Genomic DNA, 21,464 nt, shown 5'->3' on the forward strand with positions numbered 1-21,464 from the left:
TGTTGAATTACATGAAATGTAAGTAGAGAAATAGATTTACCAACACACGTGTCACATCATGTTAGACGGGTGGGGCAGCACGCTGGTTTCCCACGTATGAAGTCTGGAGTATGTATTGGAGAATCTGGGCAATGCAGCAAGTGAGGCCTACTACTGTTGATATTAATAGTACTAAAGTACATATGATATGCACTTAGATTCACCAGAGTTTTTAAATTGATATATTTTCTTACAGTTTGGAAATGTTTCCAGTTTTTCAGATAAATTTGATCATTAACACAATAACACTTCTGTAAAAAAACAAAAAAACAATTAACACAGAAACACTGAACTACTCTCTAGGAGGAATTTTAAGCAGTCAGGAAAGCTCCGAAGTATTAAACAGTTATGACCTGCACACACATTAAAAACAGCCACACTAGCGGTCTGCGAAGTTATCATCAAGGTGGTGGATCGTAACTATGGCTAATATTAAAATGATAACATTAGTGTTGGGAGTGGGTAGCAAATTATATCAGTATGATGGGATGACACAATTATTTGTGTGTAAAAAGTACAATCATCCTTCTGAAGGTTGGAGCTGAAAAAAGTCTATTAAAACTAGACAGAAACAGAAGCAGCCTACCTTACCGACTGCATTCGATCAATAACAGAAGTCACCAGAAGCCCAACACTACCTCAGAAAATCTAAAAATGTTGAAGTTTTTTTGTGATTTTGCTCTGCAAACAAAATCTTAAAGTATTGGTCACACAGTCATACTTCCAGTTATATTAACTGGATTTTTTTTTTTTTTTGCACGATGTCAGAGAACTTAAAAACAGTTTTGTCACAGAAATATTCTTTTATATTGTTTGTAATTTTTATATATATAAAATATGATCCCCTGTTATATTAAAAATGTATTATTTTCCTGGGTATCAGTTTGAAATTCAACGACAAAAGAAGCATCAGCTTTTCCTTTTTAGTAAAGCTTTGAGTTCCCATCTCTTCTTTACAAAACTGATCAAGCTTGAGAATGAACACAGTTAAATTCCTTTCATTTACTAGAAGTCAGAGCTGCACTGAGATCTCATATTTGGCCAAAGGAGAACATTCATATTGTTGTTTCTGAAGCTTTCCTGAATTGTTGTCTTTGTACTTGGGTGTTCTAGCTTCGCGTCGTGTCATCTTGTAAAGGTCACATTTTGACCAGCAGAATGTCACCGTAGTATTTCTATTGACTTGAGTGGCATGGCGATATACCTTTTCTGGTTTAAAAATCAATAGATGGATGGATGTGAGTCAGACAGCCTTCCCCCTGACTCTTTAAGAGCCTGGAATCTCCCGGGTGAGCTCCATAAATATGGCACAAGCATATGACAGTAATTATAAGTTTCTGGGATGTCTCACCCGGATATTGGGCTGGATTGTGAGTTGAAAGCGATGCTAATGGTTAATTTCTAACAACCTATTTCCTGCAGCATTATTGGGCCACCCCCTTATAAACTGGTCTATATATACTGATACTGGAGCTGGTTATACTTATAAAGACTATACTGTACACGTGTGTGTGTGTGTGTGTGTGTGTGTGTGTGTGTGTGTGTGTGTGTCCTGTTCGCACCAGATTTTTTTCCCTTTGCTGCTATTCTCTGGCCTTGGAAATGATTTAATTTTTCAATGGCCTGTCTGCTATCAACAGGCTTGCCTCTTGAGAGAGATGTCTGCCTTGATAATTGTGCCATGAACCTCATCAGCATTTCAGATGAAATGGAGCTAGACGGGTCACTTTGAGTTTAAGAGATGCTAATTTGATTGAAATTCAAACTGGGAGCACCAGGAAGTAGATTGTGCCTTTTTCTGTAATGTGCTCCCCTCACTCATGTCGCTTTTCTCCTCCAGTTACACAGCGATTGTTTTGCTACTGCTGCTGGTGCTACTGTATTTTTTTATTTTTTTTATTATGAATTACAAATAGCTGCTTTGGCTTTCAGTGAGTTGAAGGATAGAAAATCGAGAAGTGGGTGCAAAATGATCTGAGATTAAGCAATTAAGGGACATCTTACCGGTAGTCTAAAATAAACCAGTCACGTGACCGGCACTTGATGTGACACATGCAAAAATGGTAATAAAAGATTTACTTTCTACACTGCTTTAAAAGTTTTTAATTTAGTTTCGTTTTCCTTTAAATCAGTTTGCAATTGTTCTGATTCAAAATTGAATATAATTAAAATATTTCAACATTTCAGGGCTTTTTCTCCGGTCATCTATTTTTCTCTCTTTTAAAGCAAATTTCTTCACTCACACACAGTCTAAATACACATTTTTTGTAGTTTCTTTTATTATTATTAAATATTTAAAGGTTTATCTTCGGTATTACCTCGTGGTTTCACCCCCATGTCATACTGTGTATGGTTGTGTGTGTGTGACAAATAAAATTTGAATTTGAATTTGAATTTGAATTTTGTGGTTGTGATTAATCTGATGATGAAATGTGTGACGACCAAATCCCCAAATTTCTAATTATGCAGTATATTTCCACATATTTGTCATAAAAGTAAAACTGGAATATAAACGTATAAACTGAAAGCTTGACATGATACAAAGCATAGTTTATTAAAATAACACAGTTATAAAAAACAGGCATGTTAGGATTTCAGAAGGCTGTAGACCTCCCACTATGTTTGTTTTTGTATGTTATCATGATTTATTATTAAATGAACATATTATCCTCAAGGCCCATCATTCCTCTGACATGCTTTATGATGTCATAGCAAAAGGTTAAATATGGTGGATACATGGTATCAGCGAGTACTAGCAGTTCACCTTGTTGGTATCTTATTGCGTTCTTTCCCACTGCCCTGAGACGGAGCTCATATTTAAAAGAGATTTACATGAAATCCAAGCAGCACACTCTAATTGTACTGATGTCTGCCTCTCCCAAAAGGTCAGAGATGTGATGGGATTACATTTGGAATACTTCAGTGTGATTAAAAGGCCGGTGGGAGAAATGGAGGCAATCAAAGCAGAATCATGCTCTCTCCTGCAGTCGCTTTAGTTTTACGTCAAGAAAATTGGTGATCTGATTTTACATTCTGAGACTAATTTAAATACATATTTTCGAGACATTTTCAAATTCAAATTATTTGTAAGAAAATACCACAAATAAGTAGAGAAAGATATAACCTTTTGATTTGAGCTTCTGACCTCTACTTCTTTTATCTCTTCAGACTTGGCTTTGCTTTGAAATGTATTCATTCATTCATTCTGGAACAAATTTAGATATATGTGTATATATTCTAGATATTTTCCCATTCAAAGTATCTGTGAGCAACACCCTGAAGAGGAAGAGAAAGAGCTAGTTTTTATTGGAGTCTGTGACCTCTAAGACTTTTTATCTCTTCAGTCTTTTATACACTTTGAAATGTATTATTTACTAATTACTTACTTACTAATTTAATTATGTACTTACTTATTCTCAGCCAACCTATGTTTGATGTAAAAGTTTCCTAAAATATGACTGCATCACATACACTCGTCTGTATAGGCACAGCAGGAACAAACAACCCCCAAAAATGAGTAATAATAATAATTATAATTTTGCCTCCAAAATAGTATATTTACTATTAACTTCTTTAAGTCTTTTTAAAAGCTAAAACATAAATTGGTAGTCTCTTCACTTTTGCTTCAGTGAAATCCTGCTGAGCAATCAAGATAGTCATAGAAAGTTTCAAAATCTCAAAGAAAGCGGAGGAATGCTTCCTTTGACTTAATAATCATTATGTACATGATTAATTACTATATAGCCTAAGAGTAGTAAAAGATCATACTGTACATGCATTTAATTAGTGTGCACTTTGAGACCTGCGCCCTACCAAATCCAAAATGCTGAACTTTTTTATGGGAGGAATTTCTATTACGTGCTCTCTCTCAAAATGAGGGTTAGAACTACGCACAGCACAAGTCATTAGGGTTTTTTTTTTTTTTCTCAATTGGTCTCAGGGGATGCCTGAGGTTTCACTGAGGAGACAGGCATCACAGTCACACAATCCCACAGACGAGGGAGCCCCCTGCTCCGCTGCTCTAAAATTAGGGCAATATATCAGAAAGAGCCATCAACACTTATGTCAACATTGTTTCATGAGAAATATGAGAATTTTTTGTGTTTATGTCCTGTCGTTTCACGCATTTGCCTGAGTGATGATGGCAGGCCGGTGTCTCATTAGTGTCACAAATTTTATTTTTGAATTAATTCTTTTTCATACCCGTAACATAAAGTATGCATTCATTTCCCAGTCTCGTTGGTATCTGATAGATAAAGCACGGTGATTTATATTGCTCCTGCATGAGATGCTTATGCATGAGCAAAGGAAAAACAATCATCAAAGTGACCATATAATATATGGAAACTGCTACAGACTCGAGAAATATTAGCCACAAAAACAAGCAGTGTATTATGGTCCCAGCATGAGGTGCATGTTTTAATTTCAAAACAGTCATTCATTTCCATAAATACAACTATAATATGCTGATATTTTCATCTGTTATCACTCACGGAGGTCATTAATAAAGTGAAATGCCCCTTGAAATCTGCACTAAACACAGATGCACACAGATGTGGAAACAAATGTGTGTTTATGCTGATTTGCTCTGTAATAAAATGTGCTGTATTAAAATTGCCAAAAGGAAAAAGAAGGAAAAAAAACCCCATTTGTGCTTCTCAGTCAAAATAAGGTGTTCTCTATCAAAAACATTTATGAACATTTATGAACTCTTTCAGTCAGCATGATTTGTAGAAATGCAGAGGAACATGAATGAGTGATGTCTAATTATGTTCCCTTCTGTTGTTCCGACTTTGTTCTGGACACAGTTGTGTGTTGTAAATCTCAGTCCCAGCGCCCTGCATGCATTCCTGATACTCAGCTAAAACTCTGTAGGTTTGTTTTTAAGCAAAAACTAAAGCGGCACCAGTGTCCAGCCCCTACGTCAATTCATCACTGTGCCCCTCAACAGTAACCAACTCTGTTCCACTGAGATACCTAATAATATATTAATAACATTTGGACACAGAGCAGCGATTACGTCTCCAGCCCAAAACAAAAGCAAAACCCAAAGCACAATACAGTGCAACCAGTAATACATTTTCCAATGATCTGCTGTAAATGGGCGCACTGGTCTGTGATAAGAAGAAACAAATATTATCTCTGGTCTCTGCTAAATCAGCAGAACAGGGTTATCGATCCGGCTCCTCACATTGCCAATAGAATTTCAAGTCCCCTTGGAAGCAAAGACGGCTAGCTCAGGGTATTGATGTCATTATCATGATTTCAGTGTAGCGAGATGGTGGTCTCCTACAACTCCCTGAACCTCAGAAGATCCTCTCCAGATGTTAAAGGCAGTGACTGAAATGTACTTCTGACACTACTGTAAGGGCTGTTGAAATTATAAACAAGATATCTAATATTATTATTCTTATTTTTAAGAAATGACACATTTCATATTGTCTGGTCTTGTGGGATCTGCAATTTCAGATGCTGCAGTTATTATTAATGAGACCTTTGATGGCATTTTGGGTGCCTCATAAAGCTACTCAGCATGTAGGCCCATTCAGAGGAAGCTCAATCAATAAGTCAGGACATTTGAGTGAAACACACAGAGACTGTTTATCCTGTGCAAAACTCACCCCACCAAAGACCAGTGTGGGGGGTAAAGATCACATGAGGTTCCTGTGCAGTAGTCCAGTACTGTATTTACAGTGAGCCACAGTCAGCTGCAACATTAAAACTAGTGCCACATAATGTGCGGTTCCCTCTTCTGCTAACAAAACAAAATGGAATCACAGGGCTACCCTGCGGGATCCGGGTCTTAGGATCCCGGGGGTTCTAGAATGGAACGTCCTTGGATTGGGCTTGTTGTGGTGCACTGGATTGGGGTCTGGAGGATATGAAGGCAGTGCTGCTCCCATGGGTCATGTTCCCAGAGCCATTACTGAGCATTCAAGGTGACTTTATTTATACCCATAGGTAAATATGCTTTACAGCAAAATGATAGCATTTGGCATCCGTTCACAAAACACCCACAGCTATTTAAACCTGACAGACACATATTAGGTAATTAGACAAGATGAATCCAATCAAAAAACAGTTGTTATTAAGTAAGCATGTTCCCCGTTACCGGGGACTTCTGTGGTCCAATGATCCCCGAGGGTCGTTGTCATGTTCCTCGAGCTGCGACGGAGCAATTTTACGGTGTGATTTAGCACATTTTTTCTAAGGGAGTTCTGTTGCTATGGTGACATCCTAACAACGTCTTATGTCTGGTACGTGTCAAAGTCAGTCCGTGCATTGCATTGCTGGTGTGTGTCATGGATATTGACTTTGACACATACCAGCGATGCAATGCAAGGACTGTAAAGTTGATCATTGTATTGTTAATTTTATTTACCCACCGTTTAGTTTTTACATTTTTTTGGCTGCATCTGACAGTGTTAGAATAATTTGTTGCTTTTTTTTTTCCTCCCACAAAGTTTCAACTGCATGCAAGCAGCTTGACATTTAACAAACCACAACACATGCAGAAGTTAGTTTGAATTTAAGCATGATGACAACTCCCTCCAAACTGCACTCTATTAACAACAACAGAGGAGTTCAGATGACTTCAAGTTGGCAGACAGCACGGCTAACAAGCTGTCGCTAGCTAGAGGTGTTTATAAAAAGGTGTGCATGTGCAGACGGGGCCTCGCATGTGTTATCATAGGACATCTGCCTTAAAGCTGCAAAGAGAGATGTCTTCAACCAGGACATGTGATGCGGGGCATGATATCTCACACTGTATGTGTTGTACTGAGTCCGAAGGGGAACTCTGTATTTAGTTCAGTGCTGACCAGCTTTTTACCAGACAGGTGATGCTGTGTTATGTTAAGGGACTAAAAATATAAGAGAGGCTTCTGGATTTTTCCTTGACATATACACATTCAGACAGATTATCCACTATCTAAAAGAAATACAACACAAAAGACCTCTTTTATATGAACCTGATGGCAAAGATCCAACAGGCATGTACAGAGTGAAAAGCACTGGAACTGGTCATATCTTTAGTGCTCGCAGATTCAATAGCATGGCTACAGCTTGCTGAGCGTTACTCTTTTTATTTCTTTGTTGATAGAATTTGAATATTTCCCAGCCTGAACATGAGTTAAGAGCCGTTGAAAAGAACCGGCACACAGCGCTTTAATATTTATGCTTTTATGTCCTTCGGTTTGTCTCGATACACGCTTAATCACCCAGGGAAGGAAATCCCAGACAGCTGATTCTGTCCCTGTCAAACTGAGAACACTACATCCAGATGAACACAGTCAACTTTCTGGGATTTCCTTCAGTTGCCGAGTTTGCTTGAGACTGGATGAATTTGAACAAAGCAGTGAATGTTTCTTTCCTGTGTTTTCTCTCGTCAGATGCAACAATCGGACCCAGTGCATTGTAATCACGGGTTCAGATGTCTTCCCCGACCCCTGCCCAGGGACCTACAAATACCTGGAGGTCCAGTATGAGTGTGTTCCCTACAGTAAGTATGGCCCTTCTGTCATGAATTGTAAACTCTTCCTTTTCTCTCTCCCGACACCCCTTCCCCATCGTTTCCCCCCTTCCTCCTTGCCCTCTGTCTCTCCTCCTGTTGTACCATATTCTGTCCCATTTCTTCCAGACAGTCTCCTTTCTTTGTCTGCAACACCTTCCAACACCCTATTTCTCCTTCTCTTCTTCCATCTGTGTCACTGTGAACTTTTCATGAAATATGACCTGTAAAACCCTTTGGTCCTCTTCCACACGGCCCTTATTATTGATGTGCTCACTGTGTTTCCAGCAGATCGACAAGCCTGGTTATGAGGTAGCAGACTAGAGGGAGGGCAGAGGAAGTCATGCTGACTCTCCTTAATAGCAAGACAGTGTTTCATTACTCAAGTCTTGTACGGAGAAGTCTATCAGGCATAAGCACAGCTCACCTTGATGGCTTAATATACATTCGCACAACAGGTGTTGAAATATGTTAGCAGATGTTTCATTATGTAACAGAACAAAATAGCTCCACTCATAAGTCAACAAGCTAATATTTCATGTAAAGAGATAGCGTTAACATTTTGTCTGTTCCTCTGGTGTTAAAATATTCATTGCCATTCAGCTTCCAAACAATCTTTAGATTGCCCTTTGTATTAAAATTCTCCTTTGTCCTTTAAGCTGCCATGTTCATTTGCAATTCGTGAAGGAAATTCCCCCGTGTAACCTTTACAAACTGATTAATGACAAAGATTTAGATGAATTGCCAGAATCACTAATCAGGTGGAACTGAAATAATTAGAGTCGGGGTGATGGGACAATAGTATTTGGCAGCTCTTGTAGATCCAAATGAGTATTTTGCACTCTGATGTCTTTGGATGTGTTGCAGTCTTGATTCAGCTCAAAACAGAAATGAAATAGAAATCAAAATAAAAGACCTGTATTCTGTTTCTCCTTAACACATCTGTTCAACGCTGCTCATTACCAGTAAACCTGCTTAAGCTGTTCCCCTTAGTGTTGAATTGGAATGCATTAGTGAACATCATTAGATGGTGAAACTCATTACAACTTAAAGGTTAACCTCTCTGAGGCTTTGAGGACCTGTAATTAAACATGGAATAAGCAGTAATGGGCATTCGAGTCCAACTTACTGAGGAAAGACGAATCCTGGAGGTCCTACCTCAGACTGCACTCAACTGCTACCTTCTTTCTTTTTTGGGGGGGTTAGAGAGGCTAGGGGGAGCTCACCTTATAGTCAAGCAACGTATTGATTCTACGTCTTGCTGTGATGCCGCAAACTTTAATAGTAGGATTAACCTCAAGGTGCACTCGTGTCCACCCGCTGTTATGATTGTCTTTTGCCTTCACATCTCGCAGAGGAAACAGTCTAGGCTGCTAGTGTGGTGGTGAAAAATAAACTTCTGACCAAGGACTCTCAGCCCTAGAAAAGTCTGTCTAACCAATGAAAATAAAAACAAGTCCTCACTCTACACAGTTTCAAACATGCATGTCTGTAGCCCCATCTTTTTGCTTCTCAAGGTCCATGCCCAACCAGAATAGGACCAAGAACACAGAATGTATCCTATCGCAACTGCCCTGGTAAGTGTATAGTGTTCTCCCAGTCTGATTCAGTCCACACAAGCCCAGTCCAGCCTTTCCTATTCAACCCCTACTGTAAACAGTGATAGACTTTGATTTATAGGAAAGTTGCCTGTTTTGTTGTTCTCCTGTAACCAATCCTCTGTCTCCTCAGCCCTCAGCAAAAAAATAATATTAATCCATGCATCTCATTTTGTAGAGTCAGACTAATGCAGATTGAATAGATCATATGCCAAATAGAGAGGTTCATGATTAACAACATTTCAGCAGTCCAGAAGCTTAGGAACCCCCGGATTTGCAGACTTGAGTAGATGTTTTTCAAAAGAACACTTGAAATCCCCATTAAGCTGATCAGCAAGGGGACCAAAGACAGTGTCCTCGTTTAGCCCGGTAACTACCACCCCTCAAAATCTCACTGTCCCCAAGAAACACAAGTAGCAGTTACACAACAGAAGACTTAAAATGTTGTTTTTTTTCTCACCAGCTGAATGTATTTAATCCATTCGGTCTATTTTCCAAGTCTTTGCATAATTACACTTCTGTGCAAGCAGCGTGTGCAATGACTTACCTACATTCCAACCATTTTCCTCCTTTGGCTTTATAATTTGGTTCTTGTCATGAACTGCCCTCATTAGTAGCATTAGCTTCATATTCCAGCCAAGGATGTAAATTTTGTCTTCACCTGGCACTGAGTCACCCTTTGAATTGGCTCCAGTAATTGCTTGAATCAGGCAACATAAAAGCCTCGATGTTTCTTTATTAAGATTGTTCTATGCAAGCAATTTCGAATCGGTGGGAAAAAAAGAGGATGATTCCTTCTCTATTCTTACTTGTAAAACTGCAGAGTCGTGCCAGTTGGCATAAGCAGGCCTCATTGCTAATATTTTCATTTTCATCACCTGTTAGTACAGGTAAACCCCTCAGCTCCGAGTGACAGTGTTGGCCAGAACAGGAAAAATAGGATAAAAAATACAGCATGAGCATCGAGTCCTCTTTGATGGCTTTGTTTAGCCCCCTCACACCTCCCACCCCTTCCTTTTTCTTGAGTATATTTAATTTAATGCTTCAATTCAACACCAGGATACCTAACTGAGTTGACAGCAGACATGTGTTCACAAAATAATAGAAAGCCAGATTATTAACTGGGGTTATTTAATTACAAGTACTTCTTAAAAAGCAAGAATTCCCTAGAAAAGAAAAGAATGTAGTTTCCTGGGTTAAATGTGGATTCGAATGTGTCTCATGCTTGTTGTAATGTTGCTGTATATAAACTGACTTAATTTCTTCCCTTCCCCTGTGCAATCTGCAGGAAACCTCCTGGGTATCTGACTCACTCTCTTCATCCACTGACCGATTTCTGATCACACTGATTGCTGTTTCTATTTTTACATTTCTACTTACATCATCAGGTCTTCGGTCATGTGTTCTCCCTTTCTTTCCAGATTTCATTCACCCGTGTCTCTCCGTCTGCTTCTCACCTCTTCTATTTTGTGTGGCTGAGGCAGCTTCTGAGAACTGTTGTTAGTTTGTTTGATTCCTATCCATATGAGATCTCTTAGTTAGGTGCAGCACACTTGAATTTCTTCTGCAGAATGGAGTGCATTCATTTGTGGATCCTTTTGAATCGCAAGCTTCATAGATTTTTTTTCTTTTTTGCCACAGAAGCCAAGATCAGACTCAACAGTTTGTGACGGATTCAAATTTTAATGTGAACATGTATACAAAAGGAGTGTTGCAGGCCTCGGATAAAAATGTATGATCACGTTAACGCTTTTTGTGAAAAACAGACAGTCACAAACACATAGGAATGTAGACTGAAGGGCACAAGATCAGAGGTGTGCAGAAATAATCGTTGAATCAGTGAAGTAAAGTACGAGTGCACTTCAAACACTCCGCACATAGATATTACTTTGTTGTTGACGCTTCATAAAAGTTCAAATTAAAAGAAATAAAACTCACTTAAATAAGAGTACCATTTGATAAATACCAGGTTCCTTAACTCCACCCAAAAAAGCCAAAGACACACCTAATTTAAATTTTTGCTGATTTCCACTTCAAGGTTTTCTCATTGTTCTCGCTGAAGTTTTGAGGTCTCATTCTAACTACTTGACACATCAGGACATAATAGTGAGCGCTGAATTTGAAGTTTGATCTTGGAGGATAAATTAAGGTCCAAAACACAATTTAAAAAAACAAAACGACACTGAAACCGTGTGCTCGAACACTATAAGCTGCTCGGTCTCTTGGTCACAGCTCATGATGTGAAGAAGCAGTTAAAATAAAATCTAATTTTCTTTACCTTGAATTTCAGATCAGCCAAATTTAAATCAGGTTTTTGCCTTTTAAGGGCAGAGTGACAGAATTGTTTTGATATCTCACTCACAGTTTTTCTCTCGTTCATGTACAAATACCACTGACTGGATTTCCCTTTCTGCAACGTTGTTACCTCTTAAACAGTGTACATTCAACACAAACAGATTACTGCTGTACTGTCTTGAATTGTCCAGTCTGATCTAGGCTTTAGATGTACCTTGCTTATATACTGCTCTCTCTCTCTCTATATATTTTCCATTATTGTATTGTTGCAGTTCAGAATTAGAAGCCACTCACTTGCAATGCATATGGAATTCTTTTTTTTTTTTTAAAGTTTTAGTGAAATGTGAAATGTTTTATCGGCTATTGACATCTCAGTTTAATGGACTGAATAATGCTTATTAGCACAAGTGCATTCAGAGTGCCTTGTTTGAATGCGCTCATGATGGCTAATTTATAGCAGACTCATATGGACACAAAAACATCTATTCAGATTGCGCACGCTCTTATGGAACATAAAATTAAATACATTTTTCCACAGTGAGTGCACGAGAGGTATATTCATGCATTTTACTCCAACAATTTACAGTGATTACCTGCTCCCTTGGTCTGCAATGAACTTATTTGTGCATGGCTTCATCTTTTTAAAAGTGAAAATAATGATAAAAATGTTACATGGAGACTTGCATTGTATTTTTCCAACAAAATTGAAATTGGATCTTTATTATATTAAAACCTGCTTTAATTGAATAACACGATGTAATCAATTACACTGCTCAAAAACCCCCCACTTAAATCACACATAGAAAAGCTTTTTTGATATAAAATGTGTAATTCATAAACCCTTTGCAGGCAAGGTTCAAAATTATACCACCAATCAAAGTTTAAAATTGAAATTAGAGGCTGCTTCAACTGGTGTCATAGTGTGGCTCTGGGTGAGATAGCAGACGGTGACCTGGCAGATCTCCTTCTAGACCTGGATCATTTCATCAGTGACATCCGAGACAGTCTGGGTGCTCCCAGAGGTTCTCAGTTGGATTCAGGTCTGGGGAAATGAAGGCCAGTCAATGGCATCGATGCCTCTGTCCAGGAATTACCTATACACTAGAAGAACCCACAGCAACAGCATAAGGTCTGACAGTGGGTCTGAGGATTTCATCCTGGTACCTAACAGTGATCAGCTGTTTAGCATGTGGAGGTCTGTGCAGCTGTCCAAGGATATGCCTCCCCAGTCCATCACTGACCCACTGCTAAGCACTCATGCTCAGTGCTACTGCAGGCAGCATAACACTGACCAAGGCATCTCCAGATTCTTTCACGTCTGTCACTTGTACTCAGTGTGAAGCTGCTCTCATGGCGTGTCAGCGGAGAACACGCCAATTCTGATGTTCACTGGTGAATGCCAATCAAGCTGCACTGTGCTAAAGGCCACACCAAAGGACGTCAGCCCCTAGTCCCGTCTTCATGGCGTGTGACCGTTTGGTATTCGTATTAATAGCCTACTGGGGTCATTTTGTAGGGCTGGGATTGGGGAGGCCCTGTCCAGTTCTCATAACATACGCTCCTACAGGAACCTGAATGTGCTGCATGGAGCGTCTCGTGATAACAGTGTTGACAAGGACGCTAGCAAAAAGCAAAAGCAGAGAAACGTGGTGCAGGAAGGACATGGAGAGTAATGGTCTGTGGCCACCACCTGCTAAACTGTTGTCATGTTGTTGCCTCTCCGGTGTGCCTGTTGTAGCTTTCATTGCACCAAAGCAGGTGAAATGGATTGCTCCCTAAATTTTACCTTTTTTTGAGCAGTGTATTTGTGCAACTTTCCACTTAGAAAAAGGAAATAATCAATCTTGATTGAGTTTTGGTGGTGAGTGGATTTAAGGGAATGAAAAGTCACACTCTAGAAAGTATCGTGTGATCTGTCCAACTGTAAGACAGGGTTTCAGCTTCTTTGAGAGACAAAAATGTGACTTTTACTTTATGCAAATTTTTACCATATTTCTAACTAAAGAGAGATTTTTCTGAAATGGTTAGAGTCGTGGATATAAAACTGAACGTATGTTAATAACAATTTTCTCACTTGCCAATGAAAAAAAAAATCCACCCACCACTTTGCTACAAAACTACTTTGACAATTAGTCATGACGCCAAATGTGACCACACAGTTTTTGGTGCTCTAATCTAACCCTTTTTCTGAGACAGGACTTTGACGTCTGTGTGTCATCTTTCTCACAACTTTCCTGTTTCTAATAGGTGTACCCGTCTTGTTCCATGTCTCATAACGTGTTTCTGCATATGTAATCGTGGCGATGACACTTAATTCATATTAATCTGTTTTTTTCCCTTGCACCCCTTTCATTCTCTCTTCCAACGCTTAAAATAGAAGTGGAGCAAAAAGGTAAATAACAGACACGACCCAAACCCTAGCTCCTTGTTTTGTGGCATCTAGTTGTCAGTTACCTATTTTCCGATGGTGGCCTCTAGAAACCCATTGCAGACGTTATCGTCAGAACCTCCGCACCCCCCAACTGTAACGTTAGCAGCCAGTGTAGTGCTACAAGGGAAGTAAAGCTGGCCATATAAAGACGGTACACAAGCAGCCAAAAGATGTAAATGGGGGAATATTGGCTGCAGTCCATAGGGGCGTCCTCTTCTCATTCTCCCTGGGTGCTTTGCTACTCAGCAGAATCTCATATTGCTTGGCTTCTAAACCCTTTTCCATAGCATGCCATGGTAACAGTGTTTCCTGGCCTTCTTTTCAAGCTTTTGCTATCAACTGTCCCTTTTCTCTTCAAGATCCCTACCCTTCTCACTGTTTTCCCCATTATTCTCACCAGACCACTTTCTGCTCTTTTCTCCGTTGATTCTTATGCCTCCTTTACCTCAGACAACAACCAAAAACACCTCAAGAGACCCTTTCAAAGAAAAGAAACCAAACATTTTTTATTACTTTTCAATTTGAATGATTGTGATATTTGCACCACTTCGTAATGACGAGCCTCTCAGGTATATACCATTAGAATAGGTGGTGTAACTGAGACATCAGAGTATACACATTTTGCAGACTCCGTTGACTCCTGCTCTGTCATAACCTCTCCCGTCTGTTGCCAAGTGACTTTAGTTGGCTGCATACTTTTATTTACAGGACCAATTGTTATGTTAAGTTTTGTTTCTGTTATGTTTTCCCCTCATTTGTGTTTTACTCAACAGTTAATGTCTATGAGGCCAGTCTTCTTTTCGTTTCCGACTACTACATATTTAAACATTATGCTTAATAACTTTTCTATTTCTTTGTATTTTTTCTTTCTATGCGCAAAACGTCCTCATATTGGCTATAGATGTTAGTTGTGTTTTGGCCACTCGTTGATATGTGTTTGTCCCCACTCTTATTGGACAACCTGTAAAACAAAATGAAGAAATTAGCTATTAAATCGGCTATTTAAGCGTGTATATATATATGTATATGCTTTTCACATTTTAACCTTTCTGCTTCTCATTCTACTCTTTCTCCATTGCTAGTTTTTCTTTGTCCTGGGACTCTGAAAGCTGTCGGTGAACCTTCCTTTATATTTGAAGCGGAGCAGCAAGCTGGAGCCTGGTGCAAAGACCCACTGCAAGCCGGCGACAAAATCTACTTCATGCCTTGGACTCCGTACCGAACAGACACTCTAATCGAGTACTCCTCCTTGGATGACTTTCAAAATGCCCGTCAAACCATCACCTACAAGCTGCCGCACCGGGTGGATGGGACTGGATTTGTGGTCTACGACGGGGCGGTGTTTTTCAACAAGGAGCGTACCCGAAACATCGTGAAGTTTGACCTGCGGACTCGAATCAAAAGCGGTGAGGCGATCATCAACAACGCCAACTACCACGACACGTCGCCCTACAAGTGGGGAGGAAAAACAGACATTGACCTGGCGGTGGATGAGAACGGGCTGTGGGTGATTTATGCCACAGAGCAGAACAATGGTATGATGGTGATCAGCCAGCTGAACCCCTACACGCTACGATTTGAAGCTACCTGGGAAACGACCTATGACAAGCGCTCAGCCTCCAATGCCTTCATGGTCTGTGGAGTACTCTATGTGGTCCGCTCCACCTACGAAGACAATGAAAGTGAAGTCAGCAAGAGCCTGATTGATTATATTTACAATACCAAACAGAACCGTGGGGAATACGTTGATATCCACTTTCCCAACCAGTACCAGTACATTGCAGCTGTGGATTATAATCCGCGAGATAACCAGCTCTATGTGTGGAATAACTTTTACATCCTGAGGTACAACTTGGAGTTTGGCCTGCCTGATCCGGCACATGGTAAGAAACCGTCGCCCCGATCATTTCTCCTGCAGACAATAGTGTTAAATTGCATTGCTGAGATTGTGATTTTAGTTCCTGTCAAGTGCACTTTTATATTCCTCTGCTATCCCCATCTATGTATCAAGTGTCACAGCTGACTGATTTTTAATTTAGAATCTAATATGTGCTAGATATGTTATGGGAAGCTTTGGAGTGTAGGAAAGCATTGAAGTGAGCGGGGCTCTGTGGTAAACAACACCTCGAAGCCAGTTACCATATCATAAGGGATCAGTATCATGGGGATTTGGGAGGTTTACCATCCGGGCGTTCCCTGAGTCCCTGGTGCTAAGGCTCCAGGGACCCCTGCTAGCATATTCCTTTCTTTTTTTTTTTGAGAGTGAGTAAGACAGGAAGAGAGAGAGATACTCTCACCTCTGGAAACATACATGTCTGGACAGGTGCAAAGTCTGGCCTGGGGCAAGGTTAGATAATTCCCCCAGTGATGCTGAAACTTGAAATCTCTGTTGGCCATTAAAAAGTGAAAAAAAGCGAGAGAACCCCCCCACTTCATTTTACAGTCTCTAGCTGAAGTGTAAGGATTCAAGGTTCTCCTTAAGACAGAAAGAGATGCAGACAAAAAAGAGACGGATCAATCATCCAGGGTCACATCGGCAGCATGTGTTTTTAATTTAGCTGTCAAGAGCTGAGCGGAGACCAGCCAAGGCTTGCAATCGTCCTTACGCTGAGAATATAATAACGGTAATTATCTTAATCCCTCCACACCCAGAATCCTAAGTCCACGTAATGCTCAGCATAGTTAATGATGAGCCACAGAGGTCAAGCAACTTTTTCACAGATTATCCAAGAGCTCAATATTTATTAATGCGTTGGCTCGTCCACTTTGGTATTGATAGGGCACGGCCTAGGGCTGCTAGACTGGGTTCAGCAAGTGGAACAGCATCAGCCTAGGCAATGCAAACCAGGTCTGAGGTAAAATGCACAGGGTTCACTGGCCAAATAAAATTAAAAAATGATCTTTATAACTTGCGTGAAGTTCTTCCACTAAATACTTTATCAATATATCGAGTTTTACCTACAAATTTTGAACAATTGAGGCGTATTCTGCAGTCAGAATCCGTTACCTTATTTTAGTCATGCCTGAACATACATTCACGTACTCATTTGAAGAAATCAAAAATAAGCTGGTTTTGGGCCATTCCCTTAAATTTCCCGACAGTCACTGTAAAAGCGGTCGTGTTATTTTTTTCTCCTAACAAATGAGAATCAATTAGTGCATTATGTGTTTATAACCAGCAAACTGACTATGAAGCAGTCAGCATTGTCTTTCCAGATTAACTGATATGGCTTCCCGTATTAAGCTGTTTATACACACACTGCATGCTCAATCAACTTTTTCATTTGTTAAATGGACACTGATCACCGATAGCAAAATAAGAGGCTTTAAAAGGATCTGCCCTGATATAAGAATACACTCCAGTTGTCTGTGTGTCTTAAATCACACTGTGCTAGCTTGTTTATTCACACAGATACCTCTCAAGCATCAAAAAGAGCCCACTTCACTTCCTGTCTAGTACGTTAAGAAATATACAGTCTCTGACATCCTGCATTTCCTTCTCCTTAGGGTTTCCTTATTCTCTCATCTTTATTTTAATGTCTACAAGGACTCAGTTCTCTCCCCTTGACAAATGAGACATGAGCCTGGCCCTGTTGCTGACTAATGTATGTTGAGTTGCAGTCGATGAGAGCAAGGGAGAATGGTCCAGGATGATCATCAAGATGTCAATAAACTTGTCCTCCCACATGGCTGATGTTGACACATAAATGATGGCAATTTTTTCTGGCTGTCACAGGACGCCCTCTCTTTGATATCTTTATGCTCGTTTCAGTGGCTGCATCACTGGCCACTGAAACAAGCCATCAGAATGCTTTTGTGGTGTTAAAAGTTGAACCTATACGTTTTTAGCAGCAGCGACAAAGAAAAAAGAAGGAAACTAAAAGAACATTCTCATGCACTAAAGCCTAGACTACATGCACACGCACAAAGGTGTGTTTGTGTATGAGTGTAGCAGTAACTGGCCCAAACTTGCAAAATTCTGCTGCTGAATGATGAGTTTGGCCCATTATCAGTCAGACAAACATCCAGTAGTTACTTACCGTGTAACAAGAGGATTTAAGCAGCAAAGTAATAGTTTCTTACTTTTTCTATTTGTTGAATCACCATATGGTGCACAGTGTTTTAGCCCTAAGAATCCAACATGCAAAATAGTTCCACGCTTTCAGTATTTATAGGGCTGTGTTAAACTTTTGACTAATATCTGCAGGTCGTTCTACTTTTAAAGGGAATCTCAGAGAATGAATAGAAGCTGATGGAATTGGTAGGGGCAAGACCAAAACTTTACTTTTACTGCACTTTCTGCTCTATTGCCATTTCTCAATGCACAAACAACTCAGTCACTTGATTTGATCCGTCATGGAACGCTAAGCATCAAAGTGATGCTGAGGCTTTATGCGACAGACATTTGGGTTCTTGTCAAGTCCAATAGCATTGCTCGTGTAGAGACAAGATCATCTCTTGTAGGATTATGTGGGAGTGGATGGGCTCCGATTCAACAATCAGCTCCACTGGAAGTGGACGCTATATGGGTCAGCAAGTCCCTCTCGTGGCTTTGACCAACGTCAATATAATAAAGTGGTTTTGCTCCTTGCATGTTTCCCTTCTTGCATATAGCAGCCAATGCAAAAGGCACATTCCTTTGTTGCATTTTTTAAGTGAGATGATTACATGGATTTGAATGAGGTATTCCCAAAGAGAACTCATTATGCACCCATTTCTGTGGAGAATGTATTCATGCCAAGCTCTGATATGTGGCCTCAAACCACCGCGTAAGCATCTCCAAAGCCTTTTATACCCAAAGTGGGTAAAAACAAGCTGTGACATTTCCAGGATGGGACACAGGTGAGCCTTGGAAATCTTTTATTTTATCCCGCACTGCAAAATACTACTGTATAAAAGCCCCCAGTGCTGCAGTTAACACCCACGCAAATCAAAACCGCCTCTTTAATTGTTCAAATGTCAATACATTTGCATACAGTTTCAATCTTTGCGCTGCACAGTCAAATTACAACATTCGCAAGTAGGGATCGTAAGAAAGAAAATGACCCAATTTGTCTAAAGTTATAAGGTACGGCTCACCGACGCGAGTTGCCAATTAGCTTACAAAAGTCTGCATGTGGTCAAAACAATGCCCTGTAGTTGGTGTGTTATGAAAGTGCTTTACAGTGCAAAAATGTTCAGCTGTTAACAGATGCTTGTGACTCATATGCATTAGCATCACCCTAGAGAGCTTACCTCTTATAGTCTGATAAATATACAGCTCTCTAATAAGCACCACTATGATTCATTTCTGTCTTCTGTGGTGCTTACATGGAGGTCAACTTGTGCGTGGCAACATTTAGAGAGAAAACAAGGAAGGGGGGTAAAAAGATGGACACTGTCAACATCATCATTAAGCTTTCGCAGCCATCTAAGCTGCTCCGCTAAAATGTATAGAGCATGGATGTTTATGTGTCCTCGAGTTTGAATTTGTTCTTTATTATTTTTTAAGGTGTTGCGATTGTCGAGTAGCCGGCTTGGATAAGGAGGTGCCACTTCCCAGGCTCATTAAAAGGGATGCTACTTTTAGCTAGTTACAACATATGCAGTCCTGACAGTTTCGTTTAGTACGACACTGAAAAACATCTCGAAGCAGCCACACCCTTAAAAAATGTATAAATTAGCCACAATGATCAAAACCATCTTTTTTTTATTCTTTGTTTAGCCAGGCTGTGCAGTTTTGAAAATGTGTGTGAGGCTATTTCTGGTCAGGTGGTAAGAACTTTGTGTCTGCTCACTGTGGTGCAGGATCACGGTTCAGGATGGGTTAAAAACATGTTTGCCTTGACAACAATCAAGTGTGGACACAGCGGTGTGGATGGGGAGGGTATCGATGTGGAAAATCACCCTTTCTGTTTTTGTCTTCATGTTTTCTTTTCTGTCCGTTTCAGTCACATGGTTTCTCGCCGTCGTTGTTTCTGTTGCATTCAGTTGTGCTGCTTTACTCTTTCTTTTATTTCTTTATTTCTGAGTTGCAGACACTCATTGTCTCGGTTGGTGCCTGATGCCATCGGACCAAACCCACTCTAACTCTGACAACCAAATCCACATATCTCTCCTAAAGCATGTTTTACCCTTTTCACGTCCGTGAATATACGATAGTCACCTTTGGTCACAGCGATGCCAATTTTGTCATCAGTGAAACCGAAGCTACACGCTGCCATGGCGTGCCTTCAAATTTGTCGTCACAGGCTTGCCTGTGTAGATTTACAAGCACGCGTCGTCCCAGAAGACCGTTTTAATAAGAACAACTACTCATCCATGGTGTCCACAGCTGTCCGTCGGCGCCTCCGCAAGCAAGTGCAATCACGGTGTAACATTAAGCACCGATCACATCAGTGCCTCGTTTCTGCTTTGCCCTCCAGCTGATCCAAACTAGCAATTTTTTTTCTTTTAAGTCCTCCTTCTCTGTGAATGTACACGAGCTGCGACTTAGATCCACATGTTTGCATTTTGCAAGCATGTCGTCACCCATAGGCATCTGTTTGACTTCTCTGCTGAAGTCGGGCTAAAGCCTAAGTCAGACTGCTCAAATAATGCCTAGTGAGAGCAGTGCACACTAAATGAGTGGATTTGAGCAAATCCTTAGCTCTGCCTCATGGGGAACTGCACACACACAACAGGGCAAAGATGGCCATCATAACATGAGCACGCGGCTCACACACTGCTGGCTGTCATTAAGAAGTCATTTCCACTGTTTTTTTTTTTTTAAGGATCAATATTTTCATTATAAAAAAAAAAAAGTAAAATCCAATATTTCCCATCTGTTCGTAGTTGGATTTTCTACTGATAAATTCTTGGTAAGTAACTATTCGCCTCTGTCAAGGTGACTCTAATTCTGACCGCACAAGCCCGGCCAGCCAAGGCTCAACCAAATGAAACACCTCACTGCAGCAAGTCTGTATAAAAATCCCCCCACAGCGAGCTGACCTCTTGGCAGGCCTGCTTCTTGGTCGGAACAGGTAAATTCAGCAAGTTTCATATTTTGTTGAGCGGCTTAAATACGTCCCTAAATCTCATATTTTTCTGCCCAGGTGCATGATATTTCCAATTTTGTCAGCTAAATGTCTCCATTGTTGCTTTTAGAATGCAAAACTCTCTAATATCTGTCCGCCTGCTTCAGCTCTTTATTCCTCCCCCGTATCTTTTTAAACACAATTTAGTTATTCTGTCTACATCATAACACCGCTGTTCTCCTTTTTGGTTATGATATAGGAGTGAATTTAACTAGGCTGATGAAAAAGGGAAATTCCACAATGGGGATTTGGACTATTATTCACAGCGTCTCAGATATTACTTTTGTGGGATAATAACGAACCATCCAGTATCTGGTGGCAATAAAGGCTATTACACATCAGGTTAGGAGGTCACCTGTTTCCTCTGAAATATGATCACGATCTTTGCTGTTACTCCAGCACTGAGCACTGGCCACTGGATAAAGAATACCATTTCAGAGCTTATCCCACAGTCCCGACCTGCTAGTTGGAACTTCACTTGGAATGCAGCCTTACAAGCTGATGTTACGTTAGTATAAACAACATGGCCAAATAAT

The 21,464-nt window shown here is 40.2% G+C and overlaps 1 protein-coding gene across 14 annotated transcripts in view; it reads left to right on the plus strand.

Moving 5' to 3' along the window:
* The window catches only part of adgrl2a (adhesion G protein-coupled receptor L2a), a 90,969-nt gene that overhangs the window by 40,936 nt on the left and 28,569 nt on the right, over positions 1-21,464 (plus strand). For 11 of the 14 annotated variants that reach the window (XM_085382256.1, XM_085382257.1, XM_085382258.1 and 8 more), the window contains exons 4-6: positions 7,431-7,540; positions 9,067-9,126; positions 14,956-15,756. In XM_085382256.1, coding sequence (XP_085238382.1) covers positions 7,431-7,540; positions 9,067-9,126; positions 14,956-15,756 — 971 coding nt within the window. The remainder of the gene's footprint in view (positions 1-7,430; positions 7,541-9,066; positions 9,127-14,955; positions 15,757-21,464) is intronic. The other 3 variants (XM_085382252.1, XM_085382261.1, XM_085382262.1) reach the window with 1 other exon arrangement.

This window comes from Rhamphochromis longiceps, linkage group LG15, assembly GCF_057381845.1.
Source record: "Rhamphochromis longiceps isolate RC_006_pf linkage group LG15, R_longiceps_female_GT1.1, whole genome shotgun sequence".
NCBI lineage: Eukaryota > Metazoa > Chordata > Actinopteri > Cichliformes > Cichlidae > Rhamphochromis > Rhamphochromis longiceps.